Raw genomic sequence first — 20,239 nt, 5'->3', positions numbered from 1 at the left:
AAATAAAATAAATTAAATAAATAGATTTTGTCCTAAACTGTTTTCTAAACACCAGCTACTTCTGTATTTTGGACAGTTAATTTTAATGTAGAAGTCAGAAATCATCGACCCGTGAGCTCTGAGGTGATTGCATGCCTCAGCATGTATGTCTGATATTGTTCACCTACTCATTTGACACACTGATTTTTACACACTATATAAAGGGGAAGTAGACTTCAGCACATCTGATACGGGTTTATTCTCCTCTTCATGTCTCAGTCACTTCAATTTACCACCAGAATGATCTGTGTGAAGGTTTCATCTTTAGACTAACAGATTCGTGTCTGTTCAATAACATATGAAATACTTCACATATCTGCCCTTAATAAACATTGTAAAAATAGCAAACATTTCCATAAAAATTGAAAAATGCACCACATTAATTAATTCTATACAGTAAATAATAATTATTCAACGAGATAATATATGCACTTAATTGAACAAAAATAACAACAAAAAGATGAATCTCCATGCAGAATTATTAGTGATATTTGAATAACTTCACATAAACACAGTTAAATGTAGTTCAAGATACTGATCTAAACTCATGGCAGTCGAAAGGTGCACGTCCTGCGATTAAAATTTCCAAAATGAAGTTTTAATAAAGTAAATACACCACATAAATTATAATAATACAATAAATCAAACAAAACATAAATACATCAAAGTAATTTCATTTGTGCTTTAATGGGAAACTGTTGAAAGAGTTTTATTCTTCCCAACTATCTGAAATAATATCACAGTTATTCTCATCTTCATATCTCACTTCAATGTATCATCAGAAATGATCTGATTAAATATAGCGCTGATATTGATACACTTTTCCCAGTTTAATTCAATTCTGATTCACAAACTCTCTCAGATGTTAATTATACCTTCTAACTTGGTACATTATGAAAATATTAAATTGACAAAATATATTATTCGTTTTTCATGTAATCGGTAGGGCTGTCAATTTAACGCGTTAATGTGCGATTCATTTTACAAAAAATAACGTGTTAAAAAAATGAATGCAATTTATCGCATGCTAGTGTCTTTAGAATACAATGTATTGTTTACTACCATATTATTGATCATAAGTCAATCATTGATCAACAGTTCACAGTAATCCATTACACAAGTGAATTTGTTAATCAGTTGGAGACATTTTTTTTTTTATTAGAAACAAGCCAGGGGTACACATAGTGCACAATACTTTACAATAATGCCGAGACATTATATTCATTACAAAGTGCAATGTTTGTCAATGCTTTGGAGTTGTTGGAGGTATTTCAATAAAATTTCAAGTCTTTACAAAAAAGTGCAAATAGGGGCTTTGTAGACATAAATTTACACTTATGTATAAAAAATTTGGTAAGAAAAATAAACGGATTAATCAGAAAATATTAACTTAAGTTATCAAAACTGTGAAAACCAAGCAAAGAAAAACTAGTTAAAATAGAGGTACGTACAAACAAACAAAATTTCCTCCAAAATATTACAGCGTGGACACATTCCCAAAAAAGGTGAGGGGCGCATTACAAAAAGAGTAAAGTGGATCTATTTCAGGAGCATGTTTCTTAAATAAAGATTGACTGGGTAAAAACGGTATAAAAGTTTAAATGACACCTCCTTAACCTCGTTGGTAATTAAATATTTGTGAGGTAAAGACCGGACGACCTGCGTCAGACATGCTTGCGTAGCATCTCTGGTGTGTTGCGTCATAAAAATAAAATGTTTATGTCACTGTGTCAAGTTAAATATAGTTTAATACTCAATCTTTAAACACATCTTGAGATCCCTTGGATCGCATTTGTGCTCCATCAAGTGTTTTGAACGCGAGAAAGTAACGCATGTCTGTGCTGTGTGTCCGCTGAAGTGTTTTCTTTACTGTATAAACTGTGTGTTGCTCATACACCTGAAGTTTCACTTACTACCCTCTGGAGTAAACAGGTGGTACTACAAGCATGTGATTAATTGCTTTAATTTTTTTAACCGAAAACCAGGACTAATGCAGGAGCTGCGCTTTGCGACTGACTTCGCCCTCCGAGCGACGAACGCCACCTCTGGCTCAACCTGGTCGAGTCGCGAGAGGCTTACAAGGTTTGTTTCCTTGACGCCCCCATCTTCCAGGTTGGGCTGTTTGGCGACACTGTTGAAGACCATACAGCACATCCTGCCCCGGCTGCCCGTCGCCTAGGTAATCCTCCTGTGGTGCCAACACCAGCTCCGCCACAGCCCGCTCCTCGGGGCCAGCCATGGCGTGGAGCTACTCACAGGACCTCGACGCCACCCGCCTCATGGCCGGCTGCCAAGAACCCCAAGAAGTCTTCGAAACGCCCCTGAGACGGGCAGCCCCAGGACTGCAAACGGGAGCTGGTAAGCAGACCACTCCCTCCCCTGCTGGAGGGTCGGGTGGAGAATCCTTGTTTTTTCTTAAATTATATTTCGCGTACGCTCAACAGACAGCGGTACCCACATTTTTTAAAAAAAAAGCAGTTTCCTCAGCCCCTGGGTCCTCTTTCTGGTCTCCCCGGCCATCATTATCACAACCACCAGACACCAGCTCTCTTTAGCAGGTACGGCACCCAGGAACCGGACCTCCCGCTTCCGCGCGCCCAACCGCGGCACAAACCCACCCCCGAGCTGATGGTCTCCATTTGCTACAAGGACGAAAATCTTCCTCCCCCATTCCAGGCTGTTCTGGGAGCGGTCACAAGGAGCCAGATAAATGCTTTGATGTCTCTATACTCAGCACCTCGGGCTCCGCCCCGTCGCAAGGCCGCTCCACTGCGGTGAGAGGCAAGAATGCCGCTGCCTTGTGCATGGAGATCGCCTCCCTTCTAAGGAAGGACATGATAGAGTCCCCCGAGGTGAAGGGGTTTTACAGCCCCTACTTCATCGTACCCAAATAAGGCGGCGGGTTGTGGCCAATCCTGGACCTGAGAGTTCTAAACCGGGCTCTGCACAGACTTCCATTCAAGATGTTCATGCAGAAATGCATTTTAGTCCGGCATCAAGATTGCTTTACGTTGGTAGACCTGAAGGACGCCACCCCAGTACGGGCGTCACCTAGGACCCGTACTGAGGTAAGTGCTCCACATGTACTGATTGTCTCCTTAGGCAACCCCATGGGAAGTATATTCCGCAAAATGTTTTCTCCATAGCTAAACCGTGTCTTCCTTGGGCAGAGGGCCCTCTGTCCTTGGTAACCATGTTTGTAGTAACTCCTCCCACCCTCGGGTTGGACCTACCATGGTGCCGTTCCACATGATGTGCTTCTGCTCCTGCCCGGTAAGACCGTGTGTTGTATTCCACCAGGTGTGCTCTCTTTGGAGGGGCACCCCCCAACTTCGACCTTATATATGGCCCCCAGCTGAACGATTTTGTTCCTTTTTGGGGAGAACAATAGAGAGAAGGCTATGGCTGGGCCAGCCAGTCCTTGTACTTCTGAGCAGTTAGCCATTCCCCAAGGTGTAGGGGACCGCTTCATGCCTGCCAGTGTGTTGGGGGTAGTTGTGCGATGGCATGCTGTGTTGTCAACGAGGCACATAGAGGTCTGCCCGTCTCGCACCACCAGTCTGCATAACCAAGTTCAGCTCTTGTGGCATTTTCCATTGGGACCCCTAGTGTCAAATCCTCAACACAACATTGAGCGAGTGACAGATGGGGAACCTTCATGGTTACTGCTGTAACCTCCATTCCCTGATGGAATTGTCCCTCTTGCCACAACACTGAACCAACCGCTGAAATGACCAGGTCTTTGGCTCGGCTCCTCAGTGCGAAACCTGTATGTGTGTTTGCAAGCGACACTCCTTCTATACATGTATGTCCGGGAAGGTGGCATGAAAATTCCACACGCCAATTCTCATTGGCCTTTTCTCAAAGATCAGAGATTTCTGGGCTCCCAAGAAGCGACCCCTAGTGTCAACTCATCGACACAATGTCTCATTCCCTCCATCAAGGAACTGAGGTTACATCAGTAACCATGACGCTATTAACTATTAAAAGCCCATAAAAGCTTTGAGAAATATCTCGACCTCTATCTTGAAAAGACCATCTTTGGACAGCATGAATTTCCATGTTGGTCTAGTTCAGTAGTTCTCAATTTTTTTGGGCACCCCCTCTTTAAACAAGAAAAACTTCCAATGGAAATACATGTCTAAAAATGCACTAATAATGAACCATTTCCTGGGAGTACTTTTTTATTATTATTAAAGGCAAAATAATTGTTAGAAAATGAACATAAATGTTTAGGTTACATTTTTGGGATGGTATATTTCTTATCCCCAAAACATCTTAAATGATCATTGTATGAAAGTAAATGTAGAAAGTGTTTTAGTTTTGCAAGTACATGAGAATCAAACGGACTGCTCATGAAAACGAATGTTTGTTTGTCCTATGACACAAACAAATGTATTTACACATTGACACATAAAGTAACAATATTGACCGGCAGATTATGAAGACATGAAAATATAAATCAGTTCATTCTAAAAATCTGACAGTAAAATTGTGTTTACATGAGATTGGGGTTTTCTCTCATTTTAATGTTAAAACATAAACATGCACACATTCAATACGCCGTCAGAATGATTTTATGCACGTTTATGAACTTTCCCTGATAATAACACAGTTTATAGTGTTTATATAAACTTATGCATTATTGATTTATGAAGAACAATCTGTGTAAGATCATGTAAACACACAGAAATAAACTATAATTCTTAATCGCTGTATTTAAATCGTTGGATGATCAACTGGAGTCAGAGGTGTCGTTTCTGTCTAGAGCTGAAAAAACAAGAAATTACAGTTAATTTACAGTAAATTACATTTAAGAACTGTAAAATAAATGAAAAATTAAATTAAATGTAAAGTTATTTGTTTTTATGTGTAAGGATCTCCCTTTTGGGATGCTATTCTCCTCCAGACCAGCAGATGGCGCTCGTCCTGTACTTTCCATGCCATGTTCCCCTCCCCTCCTGCAGATGGGACTAACACCCCTAACCCAATTCAACCATCCACTCATTATCCCTCATTCCCTTCACCTGTGACCAGCCCTATATAAGCCTGCTTGTTTTTCACCAAGGTGTTCAGTCTTAATCCTTTGTTCCTCCTGTTCCTCCTGTTCCTCCTGTTCCTCCTGTTCCTCCTGTTCCTCCTGTTCCTCCTGTTCCTCCTGTTCCTCCTGTTCCTCCTGTTCCTCCTGTTCCTCCTGTTCCTCCTGTTCCTCCCGTGACCAACCCTCAGCTAAGTTTCTCTCTAGTTGCGTTATAGTTCCATGTTTCTCTTCATTTCTAAGTTTTGTGGAAGCTTGGCTTACCCAGTTTATTTGTACTTTGCAAATCACTACTTTTTTTTTTTGGAAGAAACACAAGTATCCAGACTCTTTGCTTTTCTGCTCTTGGGTTCAACTATCGGGGAATTAGCTCAGTGGTAGAACACCACACACTGGAGCACTACAGACCCATGATTCTAAATATTTTTCATAAGAAATGTTTATGTATCAAATTACAGTTTTATATAATATTAGAAATGAATTGAAACATTACTGAGTCTTGGCGGGAGTTCAATGGATCTGCAGTGTCCTGAAACACAGAATAACAGCATTGATTTATTTGATGTGTTTCAAATCAACACAAATATTGCAAATATCAATTATTTGAGTAACTTTGGACAAAATGAAATCGTGTGAACAGTGGGAGCAAATGTTCAAGTCTCGAGTGCAGTTCAGACAAATCAAGCAAGTCAAGCAACAGTACTAAAATAAAGATTCATTTTTGAAATAATATTTATTTTTCCTCTGAAAAGATGAACTTTTATTTATTTATATGAATTGTATAACAGTAAAGTGTTATACTATATATATATATATATGTATTAGAGATGCACCGATTGCAATTTTCTTGGCCGATTTCCGATTTTTTTGCAAGTGTGACCTGCCGATACCACTTACGTTAGATGTACAAATATCAGTTGTAAAACTGAGCACTGCTTCGGGAACGGCTTGCATACCTGTCAACACTCCCGTTTTTCCCGGGAGTCTCCTGTTTTGTTTTTTCTCCCAAAAAAACTCCCGTAATTTGTGTGGCCCAAACAACGTTATATGAATAATCACATCAATATATTATTCCAAGGTGGTCCAGTTGCCAGATCTTGAATGAAAGGCATCCTACTCACACAATCGACACATCATACACATTACAAATCATTTATGACCACAATCTGGCAACCTACAACCCATTTGCGCTGTTGATATCTGCGCAGGCAGTAGACGCAGGATGTTAAATCAAGCATCACTGGTAGATGGGAGAGGAAGACTCAGCTGGTGCTCCGGTGAAAAAAACAAAATATACATGTACATTTAACAACAGCTGGATGGAAGAATTGAATTTCATATCCCGAAGCCATATCGACAATGCCCACGCCTTTTACAATGTGTGTCGCTCTGATTTTAATATCGTACACGGTGGGAAAAATTACGTTAAACCACAACGGCACAATTTGTATGTATTTATCCTGCCTCTGCCATCCAGCACCCCCCTTCCCCTCTCCCGGATTTGTGTACCCAAATGTTGGCAGATAACAGGCTGCGTGTGTGACGTGACACGAGATTAAACAACTCGGGCAACACGACATCGGAAAGTACCTCATACTCTGTATCGAGGAAATTTATCAGATTTCTGATCCCTCTGTCCTCAACTATGGAGAACAGCTGGTCATCCAGGGCCATGAATTCCATCATTTTCCTCGTAATTGCTTTGGTCTTTTCGCTGCTCATACCAAGGAATGATAGGAGAGGCTGCTGACTTGTGACTGGCTCTGAGCTCTGGCTAGCTTTAGCCGCATTCCCTTTTTAGCTTCTTTTTTAAAATGGGCATTTTCAGCTGGGTGATGGTGTTTTAAATGTCTAATTAGGTTTGTTGTTCCGAAAGTTATTGTGGTGGTTCACCCGCGGTTTAATTATTACACATTTCGAACTTTATGTATTCTTCACTCACAGTGAAGATCTCCCACGCCAATGACATGTTTACATGCAGCTGTGACGTTATTGCCTGTGCCGCTGGCAACAAAACGGACCGGCTTGGAATCAGTAAGACGTGAGGCTGACCGGACGGTTACCAGTCTGGGACGAGCATGCGGAAAATCGGCAAATTCCGGTCCCTGGCCGGGCGATCGGTGCATCACAAATATATATATAGTAAATTGCGTTATTGAACATGCTCAATATTTTCATCGTGGGCACTTAAAAATACTGTGAATATTTCTAGATACTTCATTATCCGAATTGTTTACATTTTTCGAAAAATAACCGGTTAAAATGTATAACACTGCGTTTATGCTGTGTAACAATGTGGTAGGCGTGCTGAATGAAAATGCAAATTCGGCTCTCTGACAGTAGGGGGCACTTATGCAGCAGAAATACAGCTGTTACCCTGGTAACGCCTGTACACAAAGCAGCCCTGCGCTTATAAACAATACTTTATTAAACATTATATGGAGGTAAGATGAAAAGAAAATGTCATCGAAACATTTCTGAAGACAGTCAGTTCCCTTCAGAGATTCATTTATATAAAACAGTCATAAAGGTTTTGCATTCAAGCACTTTAGTTAAATTCTTCAGTCACAATCACTATGAGAGCACTTGGATTTCATCACGAGTCATTCTGTATATTTTATACTCGTCACGTTTTAAATAAATGTTTTTATATTGCCGACACATGTTTAAGGTATATTGTTGAGAAGGTTTAGAAAAGGCGCACACACATTTATAGGCAATGTCGGATCATTTCAAACTTGTCGCGCTACAAAACACGAGATTAATCCTGAATAATTTTAATTACTGACAACCCTCAAACATTTGAACAGTAATTTTACATATGAATCTTTCTGGATAATGAAATAATAATGAAATTATTCACTTTCCTTTCCTTGTGGTTTTTGAAATGTCTGATGAAATTGGAGGTTGTGGTGGTTGTATCGGATCATTTTGCGTTGCATATTTTCATCCTTTTTATTCACACAATCCAATTCGAAATCTTTATATCCAAAAGGAGATTATTTTGGGAAAAGGACAATCATCTGTCATTTTGGCGCATTGTGAGCGCAGCGTTAACCGCGCAGATGCAGATCAGTGATGCAGGCGGGATTACATATTTTGCATATGTTTTTAAAACACATTTCATTACTGTTTATAATAAGTTAATGAAAATAATAATAATAAAAAAACATTCAAGAGTCATTCAGTTCAAGTGAAGTCTGGAGTCGCTGGTTCTCAAGTCAAGTCATTTTCTTCATTTAGTCGATCATGTCCTTAAATTTGCAAGTCAAGGCATGTAACTCGAGTCCTCCACCTCAGTTACACCTTACTTCTGGGTAACGGTGTTCTGATGGGGGTCACTGGAGTCTTTCTTCATGGCTGAACAAAATAAAAATAACATCCTGTCTCTACTTCATTAAATCTATAAAAACTCATTAAAGTGTATCTTAACTCACCAAAGTTCGGAAGAGAGTTATTTGAACCCATAATACCTGTAAAAGATATTAAAAGACACGTTCAATATTGTGATTACAGTAATTAGTGAATATAAATTATAAATGTAGATGTTTTCACCTCTTGCTGCTGTGAGATCTTCTGCTGGATTCAGTCTGATGTCATAAAGGCTTTGAGTCTCATGAACATCTGAACACAGAAACGAGAGTTTAATGATTCAGATTCATCATGTGATTCACTACATGATTGACAGTAATAAAGAAACAGAACATACTTGTTATATTGTCCATACTTTGATGTTTGGAGATTTCATCAACTGAACCAGCATCTGTTAATAATAATAATAAAACACTTAATAGAAATCAGTTTAAGATCATTGGAAACACTTTACAATAAGATTCAGTTTGTTAACATTAGTTACCAACATTAGTTAACATGAACTTACAATGAACAATATTTTACAGAATTCATTCATCTCTGTTAATGTTCATTTCAACATACTCTATACGAATCCATTTTTAAAATCAAAAGTTGTATTAGTAAACATTAGTTAATGCACTATTAACACACATGAACTAATAATGAACAATTGCATTTTTATTAACTAACATGAACAAAGATGAATACAAATATTGATGATCATTGTTCATGATATCTAATGCATTAATGTAATTATATAACTTTTACAATGTAAATACAACTTATTTATTACTCTTATTCTTCAGTGAATTTCTGTCATTGTTTTCACTTTGTTTTTTGTATTTTTAATATTCTGTGTTTTCTGAAGTGCAGCTGTAGCCCATCAGGGATTAATAAAGTTATAAAACTAAAATTAACCTGACCAAAATTTTACATTAGATAGCTTGATTTAAACTCACCCAACACAGGTCGGACACGATCTAAAAACACATTAAAGAACATGTCAGCATTCTTGGAGAATGGATGGAAAAGAAGATCACTACTATATATTTTATTTAAATATGGATATAATATGGTTATTAAACATGTTCATGCATGTTCTCATGTATGACAGTGATGCTGAACATCTCACTGCTACTCATGATCAGCTCGTTCAGAACTGCATTTAAACATCACTCTCACACTCTGTTGGGGTCTAGCCTTGTTGCAAGGTACTCTGGACTTCGCTCTCGATCTGCTGCAGTTTAAATCCATGTTTAAATCATCACTATTGGATTTACTCTACTAGTTTTGCAAGTGATACTTGATCTACTTCCACGGTTCTTTCACACCAGTCTGCTCACATTCTTCTACAAACTCATAAGATATGTGACTCAGTTATTCAGTTTGCCATATTCCTTCTCCCCTGTTTGAAACTTATTTCTGAACTTTGAGCACTCACTAATGCTCTGTGAACAGGATGTTGTTCACGCTGAAAAGGTCTGGAAATACTTCCCATCTCTATTGTTTATGCACCTGACTCTCCTTTGATTCTGTGATGTCGAAGTTACCCATTGAGCACAAGATGTGGATTCCCTTTTGACTCTGTTCGACATTGAAATTACCAGTTTGAACTAAGACTTGAATTACCTGTGACCCTGTTGTGATATTTCAGTTATCATTCTGTTCACCAGCTGAATTCCTGTTATCCTGTTGGATGTTGAAGCTCCTGTTATTCTGTTACCAGTTTAATAAACTCCCATATCTGGGTTTTATCTCACTCATCTGTGCTGGAGTATCATTACAGAAAGGCTAGACCAAAGGATAATGAACCCAGCAGGGATTCAGGAGGTGGATCTGTTTGCGGAACTGGGGCGTCAGCAAAGAGCAGCTCTCCTCCGCACTGCCGAACTTTCACATCAAACCACACCTCCAGCACCTGTAGTACCAGAGCCCACTCTGTCTCCTTATGATAGCCCCATGGCCGATCCCGCTCCTTACTCTGGTTCTCTGGAGGATTGTAGTGGCTTAAGATTGTTAGGCCTGGGCTTCTGTGGCTTAAGATTTTTTGATCCAATTCCAATTATATATTTGTACTCTGATTATTTACCATACTGGCATTGCAGCACGATTATATTCCGACATTTATTTGCTTGTCTTGCAATCATACGAGTGCACCGCTTACTTTGCATGACCAACACCCCCCTTGCACCCACGCATGCGCACACACACGCAAACACACAGCCTAAGCACCTGCCAGTCCAGATGAAGTTGTGAATGCCCCGATATCGCTCAGCATAACGTTTGTCAAGAGTAGCATAAGACAAAGTGGGATAAAAATAGACATTCGTAACTAACTTAGAAAGAAACAAGCAGTGGATGAGTTTGTGAGGATGCCAGAAACTCAAAGTGTAGCAGCAGAGACCGAGTTATGGCTACAGGTTTGTGCAGGGGTTGTGTTTGCTAGCTAACCTTAGGGCTCAGCATAACAATGGAAAATATGTTTCCAGCCAAGTATTTTTGTGAAAAAGTTTTAACGCATTAAAATAAAGCTGATGGAAACACACTTTATCACTAAACTTACACAAGTGTCGACAATATTTTTCAGATTTAACTCTAACTTGCATAAACATGTCGATACTTAATTCATGAAAAACTGATTTGGAAACAAATCATCAATGCAAAATGTAGTGTCACATGACAGACTTTACCCCAATCGTTAGCCTGTGTTAATCATTATTGAATGTGATAGATTATGGATAGATCTTTATTGCATATAGAGCCGATACTGCAAACAGGACACTTCCAGAAGTGCAACACATATATCTCATATCATGCACATCGACATGTGCAAGGAGAACAAATGAATGGCCACTCTTTGTGATGAAATTAATCGCAGTATCCATCCGTTTATATATTAAAGTTGCTTTTACGCACTATTCAGAATAGACAGCAGTCATGGAATTAGAAAAAAACATAATTTATGTGCACAAAGATGATTTAAATTAAAAAAATAAATACACAATATCAGGAAAAAAGCTTCGATGTGCTTTTATATATATATTTTGGAACACTTACAGCCCAATTCTATTAAATTATTGTTTAGTTTTACTTTTGAAAAAAATACGGCAAAATTCCCAGTATTAAATTAAAAAATTATTTCCAAACAAAATGTTTTTAATTTTTAGACCTATATATGCCTTTTCTTTACACACACACTTAAATTAGCCGTACTCTGTTCTGTAGATGAATAAAGTCGTCTGAATGACGTTCTCAGAATGTTCTAGACTTTTTTTCAATGCCAGCTTGAACCATGATTCGCTTTCAGGTCAGAACCGGTGGCAACCTGCGATAGGTGCAACATCAGGACCAATACTACAGTTATAGGCCTATCAGAAGTGCAACTGCTCTCTTTTGATCGCAATTCCTCTTCTGATTGCATTTATTTTTTAAATTAAAATGACCTAATTTCAATAGTCTCAATAATCTCCCCATTTTACCCAAACATTAGAGGAAAAAGATTAGGGACATCTGGGATGCGAATTCGAGATAAACACACATTTCTGAATGGAAACGCTTCAGGGGAGATTTCTTTTGCGATAAACCAAAATTTATGCGACAGTGTTTTTTTTTTAGGCATGACGTCATCACGCACACCATTTTTATCGATAAAAGGCCATTTGAATGGAAACATGCAGAAGAAGGCAAATTTCGCAAAATATGTTGATAACAAAATAGCGTGAAAAATGGATGGAAATTATGCTAATGATAGTTGCTAAGCAACCATCCACCACTGGAAAGATTATCATTAGAAGTCCCCTGCAATATCCTTCCATGGCCCCTGCCTCCATGTAACCCCTCTCCATATCTAGGAGGAAGATATAGAGAGGGGTTACATGGAGGCAGGGTTATTGCGGGAACCCCGTGCCACCGCCGCCTACTTCGGATACCAGGGTATTTATCCCGTATTTACCTGCCCTCACTTCCAAGTTGAATGATCCCCCACTGATATCAGTACGTGGGGCCATGAAGACCCTCCCTCGCCAGCAGGGCTGGACTGGGAAGAGAAATCGGCCCAACTGTTGAGTGGGGGGGGGTGTTTGCTGTCCTTTTCTGCATATTGTGGCGCCGGTTTGTGGGCCGTTCTGCATCACCCGGCGGCTCATTGTTGCTTATTGCGGCACATTCGGCACGTTTCGCGGCCGAACCACCGGCCCGCTCGGTTCTCCCGATGGACATTACGCCCCTGATCGGCCCAAAAGTGCGTCGGCCCACCAGGAAAATGCCCGGTATGCCAGATTACCAGTCCAACCCTGCTCGCCAGTTATCAGTGCCCCTGCCTGCCAAAGTAAAGGAGCCAGTGTCAGTACCTTCCATCTTCCTGCAGTAAGTGCCGGTAGACCTGATCATCCCAGAGAAACCGCCAGTAGCCCTGATCATCCCAGAGAAACCGCCAGTAGCCCTGATCATCCCAGAGAAACTGCCAGTAGCCCTGATCATCCCAGAGAAACCGCCAGTAACCTCTAACATTTCACTGAAGCCGCTGCCTGTTGAGTATCATTACAGTACAGTGTCAGTAAACCAAACATATTTATACACAGTTTTTATTTAATTTAATTTAGTTAAAGGTCATTTTTGGAGGATTCAGACTCACATCCACACAAAAATTCTTCGTTTTGATTCTGTGATTTCAGATTGAACTCTAAACTCCTTGACCACTCCTTCTCTGTAATAATAAAAAATCACCACAAACAGGAATTCTTCAGTCACACAGTTTATCACCAGAATGAGTCGTGTGAAGATTAAATCTAGTCTAGTCAAGTTTTATTGTCTGTTTAATGACATTTAAAATACTTCACACATCTGACCTTGATAAACACACTTAATCACAATTACATCAATGTGCATTTATTAGATCTAAACTCACTGAAAACTCCAAAGGATTTCTAAAAGAAAAAACACATTAAAGAACATGTAAGCATTGTGGGTGAAAGTATGGAAGACAGAATGAAGTATTAAATTAAATAGATGGAAAATACACCATATACATTAACTGAGACCCGAGTGTGACTTTCTTTTTTTGATTTGTAACTAGTAGCACCTAATAAACAGGAGCAAATAATTTTCCTAAAAATGTATGTCCACATGTGGACAGTAGGATTCATTATGAAAAGTTTATTAGGAAATCAGATTTATGTGTCCAGAAGTGTTGATTATTGAGACATTACAGACATTACAGCTGATTTTCTATAAAGCTGAATTAATTCTGATTATAATGAATGACCAGCATCATCCAATCACTGTCAATCATGTTGAAATAAAATGATCCATTATAAATGTTGAATCTATGTACTGATGATCATTGTCCCATGTGTGTCAAACATGTTGAGTGATCCAAACATCATCTGCAGCCTGAAACTGAACTTTTGATCAGATTTTAGGAGTGAATGCACTTAACTGCATAGAGAGCTATAGGATGCTCCCTTGCTCCCTATTTAGTGCATGACTTAACCTCCAGTGTGCTGTCTGTCTGCACTGGTCTCAGAACAGTTATAGAGAGCTATAGGATGCTCCCTTGCTCCCTATTTAGTGCATGACTTAACCTCCAGTGTGCTGTCTGTCTGCACTGGTCTCAGAACAGTTATAGGAGAGATATAGGATGCACCCTTGCTCCCTATTTAGTGCATGACTTAACCTCAAGTTTGCTGTCTGTCTGCACTGGTCTCAGAACAGTTATAGAGAGCTATAGGATGCTCCCTTGCTCCCTATTTAGTGCATGACTTAACCTCAAGTGTTCTGTCTGTCTGCACTGGTCTCAGAACAGTTAGAAATGCAACTTATTTTCATCCTCACTCCATATAAAGCCTCTGAAAGACACATTTATCAGCTTTTACATGAATTCTCAATTATTCTCAATGTGATGCACAGTAAATATAGGAATGCATTTATTAATGTTAATAGAACCGTATTGTAGAGTGATAACAAAATGAAATAAAAGAAATATTCAAAATAAGTAACTTTTTAGGAAACATGGTCCTGATTTCAACATACATGGACATTATGTTTATCAGTGAGCTGACAAAATAAACATTTATGAATTTTCGCCCATATAAGCGCTGCACAATTGACGTCATGCTGTTTTGTCACGTGACTCAGTGCACCGGAAGTTTAACACTTAAATGACAGCGTAGAGTCTTGTGAACAGTTTTCAGTCAGTTTTATTTCATTTAAATCATGCGTTATAGCAAAGCCAAAATACAACGTCCATGTGTCGACGCGGGGTCGCGCGAGGTTAATTAAATGCTGTACATTAAAATTACTTGATGTGAATCTGTTGGTTTATTTATTGTGAGCCTAAACAAGTTCAGATTAAAGGAATGTTCTGGGTTCAATACAAGTTAAGCTCAATCGACAGCATTTGTGGCATAATATAAATAAACAAAAATTTAATTTTGACTTGTCTTTTCTTTAAAAAAGCATAAATGTGTGTTCCAGTGAGACTCTTACAATGGAAGTCATATTGAAGATATTCACTGTTTCAAAAGTACACAAGACTTAAACAATATGTGTGTTAACATGATTTTATGGTGATAAAATCACTTACTAACCGCATCCGTGTAAAGTTATAACAATTTTATTACTTCATTACCATGAGAAAGTAATCCCTAAAATAACTTTAAAGCTCAATAACACATAAGTTTTAACAGAAGAATTAATGTAAGTGCTTTTATAAAATTTTCAGTTTCACATTTCTGCCTTTAAACCCTCCAGAAATACCCCATTGACTTTCATTGTAAGTGTCTGTAACTGTAAGTACAAGATGACACAAATAAAAGTTACTGATCTTTAATGTGTCAGCAGCACTAAACTTTATGTCTCACTCCAGCTGTAGATGAAACTGTCACTTTCCCCAATCACACCAGTTTGCATTAGGGATGCACCGATACCACTTTCTCTTCCGATATTGGAAATCTCAGTATCGGCCGAACCCGATCCGATACCAGTGTTGTTTTCTTTGCTTAATCAGTTTAGAACATCTTTACATTATTGTGTGGAACAAATTGGAAGTACTATTTAATATGTAAAGAAACACAAACCTCTAACTACAAATTATTTCAATATAAATGTATCACTTATTAAGAAAAACTTTATTAACTAGTATACTGGATAATGTAGCAGCGAACAGTAATTTTATTTTTCAACTTGTATCTGGACTTCAGATCTCTTTTTTTGTTCAATTTAGTTGTACGATATCAGCTCACTTTTCATTCAAACAGTTATTTTTTGCAACCCATTCAACTTAAATATTATAATTTGTAAACAAATGATAACAATAATAATATATTATAATATTAATATATCTCAATCGTGCACCTCTCTCTCTTTCTTCCTCACTGCCGTCAGAGCTCACTCTCCCCTGAGTCCTGATTACACGCACCTGCATATCACTATCATACCTGTCAACACTCCCATTTTTCCTGGGAGTCTCCCATATTTTACACCCATCTCCCGTTTTGTTATTTCTCCCGGGAAACTTCCGTAATTTGTATGGCCCAAACCTCGTAATATGAATAATCACATCAATATATTATTCCAAGGTTGTCCAGTTGCCAGATCTTGTATGAAACTCATCCTACTCACACAATCGACACATCATATACATTTCAACCCATTTGTGACCTCAACCTGGCAACCTACAACCCAGTTGTGCTGTTGATTTCTGCGCAGGTACTAGACGCGGGAAGTTGAATCAAGCATCACTGGTAGATGGGAGTTGAAGACTCAGGTGGTGCTCCGATGAAAAAAACTAAATATACATGTAAATGTAACAACAGCTGGATGGAAGAATTTAAGAATTGAATTCATATATCGAAGCCATATCGACAATGCCCACGCCTTTTGCAATGTGTGTGGAAAATGACATTATTCTGATAAAATTCACCTACTGTGACGTTCTAAATGCATATTATAAGTGAACCGAACTATTGAGCATCTACATCTGAGAAGTGGTTCATGATATATTGTGCACTGCGTGAAGGCTAAAAATAGCTGCGGCTGTGTAAACAGCGCAGCGCCATTCACTGACGTGCTGGAGCTGTGCATGCATTTTATATATTTACTTATAAAATACAGCCTTTTGTAATTCACAGAGCTATTACACATCTTCAAGTGGCTGAATAAAATGCACGAATCATTTGAACAACTTTAATTGTGTTTTAATGGTTCTTTTATGTAATTGTTTTATGTGTGTTTATGTCTTAATGACATTTGGTTTTCTGTTTTGTGTATTCAAATTGTTGTAGTGAATTCAGCTAATTTAAAGATATCATCAAGGTATTGTGTTCTAGCAAAGATGAGATTTTGTAAAAATTGCAAGAATGACTTGTGATTGTCTTGGGATATTTAAATATTGTTATATATTAAATTCAAAAATATTAAATTATATTGTAGTTAAAGGAGCCATTCACAACATATGTGTTGTGAATGGCATAGAGCTGCATTTTTATGACCCGTGTCAGGTAGCTGAAATAAATGAAAAATTTATTGAAGTGTTAAATTCATATTATTATTCCAAGTTATTCACTGATTAAGTTCTTGTGCAATTAATGTTGAATATTAATTTTCATCCTGTGAGATTTAGAAAGACACATCAGACATCAAACCAAGAAATCTGACATACAATTATTGAAAATGGATTCAAGAACTATTTTAAACAACAGAACATTTAAAGTAATAATTTCTGCATGAACTCATTTGAACTCACCATTAGACCTTTTTCTTTTGTGGATACAAACACAAATCACGATCATGAACACTGTAACTGCGACTGTAACTGCGACCGCTGCAACTATGATTGTTATAATATTTGTTCTAGATGCTTCACTGCAGTTTCTGCATTTTCCATCTGCAGAATTACAAAAGACAACAATATAAACACATTACAAACACCGAAATGTATAATTACATTCAACAACTATTAACAGATGTACACTTTAAAGAAAGCTTAGCCTCTTTTACAAATGTGTGTTCAGGTCAAGAAGCGACACAAATACAACAAATGGCCACATATTCTCTCAATACTGAAGATTTGATCATATTTACCCCATTCTGATATAACTGGCTCTTTTACACTGATGTGATTGACATGGCACTCAAAACCCTCTGTCTCATTTCTGCGGATCTCCACACTGATTCTCAGCTGAAAGGTTTCATCACCGTTTGGTCTGATTCCAGAAGAGTTTACATGATCCAGTTTAATGCCGTTCAACATCAAATTCATCTCCAGGTGTTTGGGGTAGAAACCAGTGGCCAGACAGATCAGAATCAACTTGTTTTGGTCTTGAGGAGATTCAACAGCAAACACCTCAACATCTGGAAGAGCTGGAGTGAAAAGAACCAACAATAAATACTGATATAATTCATCATAAATAATAATTCAGGATATATGTATCAAATTCATCAAAGTCTCATGACAACATGAACACATTCACATTTTCATACTTTTATTTGATTCATTTACTCAGTTTCTTTAATTCGTTTTTATACAGGACAGAAATTGTTTAAAAATACTGCTAGAACTACTATTACTACTAAAACTTATTGAAACATACTTCTTTGAGTATTATTAAATGTGGTGATCCAGTTCATGCAGTTCTTGAGGGAAATCTTGATGATTTGGTTTCGATCTGTTAGAAGGTACCACATCAGTTTTGTTTCTTTGGCTTTGCGATTTTTATTGATCCACTGTGTTGTGTTAAAATTAAAGGCAATAAAATCTTCTCCATCATATCCAAACTCATAAAACCCCTTCTGATACTTGATTGCTCCATCAGGAAGTTTCTCCACCTCACATCCAGCTCTTGGTAACTCGACACCCCAGTCTCCCAGAAGAAACACCAGGCTGCTCCACCTCAACCTGTTCCCAGCTCTCAGCCCACGCATCGAGCGCCCTGCAGGAAGCAGACGCCAACCATCTCCCCTCCCCTCGAGGACCCGGAAGGCTCCCATGCACTCCTGAGATGTTAGCTCCGGAGGTGGCAAGACCGCTCCGTCCACCGGTGGAGGGCTGGGAGGAGAATCTTTAGTTGAATTCATTTCATTTGCCGCCCCCCCCAGATGGGGCTGCGGTACCCAAATTCTCAATAACAGAGCTATTTCCTTTGTCTCTGGGTCACCTGGCCCACAAATGCCGTTCTCACGGCACTCTGCCACCAGATCTCAACAGTCCCGGCATGCTGGACCCGCCGCCATCAGCCCCACGACTGTTCCCCAGCTAGCTGGTTCCGACGAGTTCAGAGGACGCCTACACTGGACCTCCTCCTCAGTCACTAACCCACTCCCTGCCGGGTGTGCGGCGCAAGGTACGTGCTTTGAGTCTTTTCTCAGCACTAGAGCCTCGGGATGCACCCTTGCCTCCGACGCTATACTACCTGCTCCGCCCCGCTGCTCCGCCCCGCTGGGTATGTCAAAAATACTCGTCCCATTGGTGCCCCTAGCACGGAGATTGGATGCGTGGCTTTCACTTCCCAACCCATCACGCTGGCTGGCCCGGACCATCCGACTAGGTTACGCAATTCAGTTTGCCAGGCCCCCGTCCCCCTCCGCGGGTGTCCGCTTTATTGCAGTACACAGCAAACATGCCAAATCCCTGCTCTTTTACTCAAAGACACGATAGAGCCTGTCCCTCCAACCGAAATGAAGAAGGGTTTCTATAGCCCTTACTTCATTGTACCCAAGAAAGTCGGCGGCTTTCGACCTATCTTGGACTTGCAAGTTTTCAACCGGGCTTTGCTCAAACTCCCGTTCAAAATGCTTACGCAAAAACACATCTTAACTTGTGTCCGGCATCTAGATTGGTTCGCAGTGGTAGACCTGAAGGACGCGTACTTCCATGTCTCAATTCTGCCTCGACACTGACCTTTTCTACAGTTCGCGTTTGACGGCCAGGCATATCAGTACAAAGTCCACCCCTTCGGCATGTCTCTGTCCCCTCGCGTCTTCACGAAAGTCGCAGCTTACTCCGGCATCCGCATACTCAATTACCTCGACAACTGGCTCATTCTGGCCCACTCACGAGAGTTACTATGCGCTCACAGAGAGCTGAGAGGCTCAGGCACCTCAGCCGCTTGGGGCTTCAGGTCAACTGGGAAAAGAGCAAGCTCGACACGGTTCAGAGCATCTCTTTACTCGGGATGGAGTTAGACTCAGTCTCAATGTCAGCAAGCCTCACCAACGAGTGTGTGCAGTCAGTGCTGAGTTGGTCACCCTTGAAGGTGTATGTTGCCGCTGTCGCAGCTCACCATGACCCTGTAGATGGCAAATCTCTGGGTAAGCACGACTTAGTCATCAGGTTGCTAAGAGGCACCCGGAGGTTAAATCCCTCCCGGCCAAGCCTGTTCCCCTCCTGGGATCTCTCGGTGGTCCTCGCCGGTCTTCAGAGATCCCCCTTTGAGCCACTAGAATCAGCCGGACTCTATAGACGGCCCTGCTGATCGCGCTCGCCTCCATCAAGAGGGTCGGGGACCTGCAAGCGTTCTCTGTCAGCGACACTTGCCTGGAGTTCAGTCCGGCAGACACATACGTGATCCTAAGACCTTGACAGGGCTATGTGCCCAAGGTTCCTACCTATAGACACCAGGTAGTGAACCTGCAAGCATTGCCCCGGGAGGAGGCAGACCCAACCCTTTCGTTGCTGTGTCCGGTACATGCTTTGCGCACCTATTTGGACTGCACACGGAGCTTTAGATGCTCTGAGCAGCTCTTTGTCTTCTTTGGTGGACAGCGGAAAGGGAACGCTTTCTCCAACCAGAGGCTTTCCCACTGGGTCGT

General features: G+C 39.9%; 1 protein-coding gene across 2 annotated transcripts in view; it reads right to left on the bottom strand.

Moving 5' to 3' along the window:
• Nucleotides 1-4,214: 4,214 nt before the first annotated feature.
• LOC127650292 (zinc-alpha-2-glycoprotein-like) overlaps nucleotides 4,215-20,239 on the bottom strand; it is a 43,294-nt gene continuing 27,269 nt past the window's right edge. Inside the window, exons 5-14 of one of the 2 annotated variants that reach the window (XM_052135616.1) lie at nucleotides 17,175-17,315; nucleotides 13,065-13,136; nucleotides 12,781-12,957; nucleotides 9,391-9,411; nucleotides 8,787-8,840; nucleotides 8,633-8,701; nucleotides 8,515-8,550; nucleotides 8,389-8,437; nucleotides 5,571-5,606; nucleotides 4,754-4,809 (exon numbers count right to left, since the gene is read on the bottom strand). In XM_052135616.1, the coding sequence (XP_051991576.1) occupies nucleotides 5,588-5,606; nucleotides 8,389-8,437; nucleotides 8,515-8,550; nucleotides 8,633-8,701; nucleotides 8,787-8,840; nucleotides 9,391-9,411; nucleotides 12,781-12,957; nucleotides 13,065-13,136; nucleotides 17,175-17,315 (638 nt within the window). In that variant the 3' untranslated portion in view covers nucleotides 4,754-4,809; nucleotides 5,571-5,587. Of the gene's footprint in view, nucleotides 4,810-5,570; nucleotides 5,607-8,388; nucleotides 8,438-8,514; nucleotides 8,551-8,632; nucleotides 8,702-8,786; nucleotides 8,841-9,390; nucleotides 9,412-12,780; nucleotides 12,958-13,064; nucleotides 13,137-17,174; nucleotides 17,316-20,239 lie in introns of both variants that reach the window. The other variant, XM_052135615.1, reaches the window with a different exon arrangement.

This window comes from Xyrauchen texanus, chromosome 10 (assembly GCF_025860055.1).
Source record: "Xyrauchen texanus isolate HMW12.3.18 chromosome 10, RBS_HiC_50CHRs, whole genome shotgun sequence".
Lineage (NCBI taxonomy): Eukaryota > Metazoa > Chordata > Actinopteri > Cypriniformes > Catostomidae > Xyrauchen > Xyrauchen texanus.
This window is presented reverse-complemented; position numbering and strand designations above follow the sequence as displayed.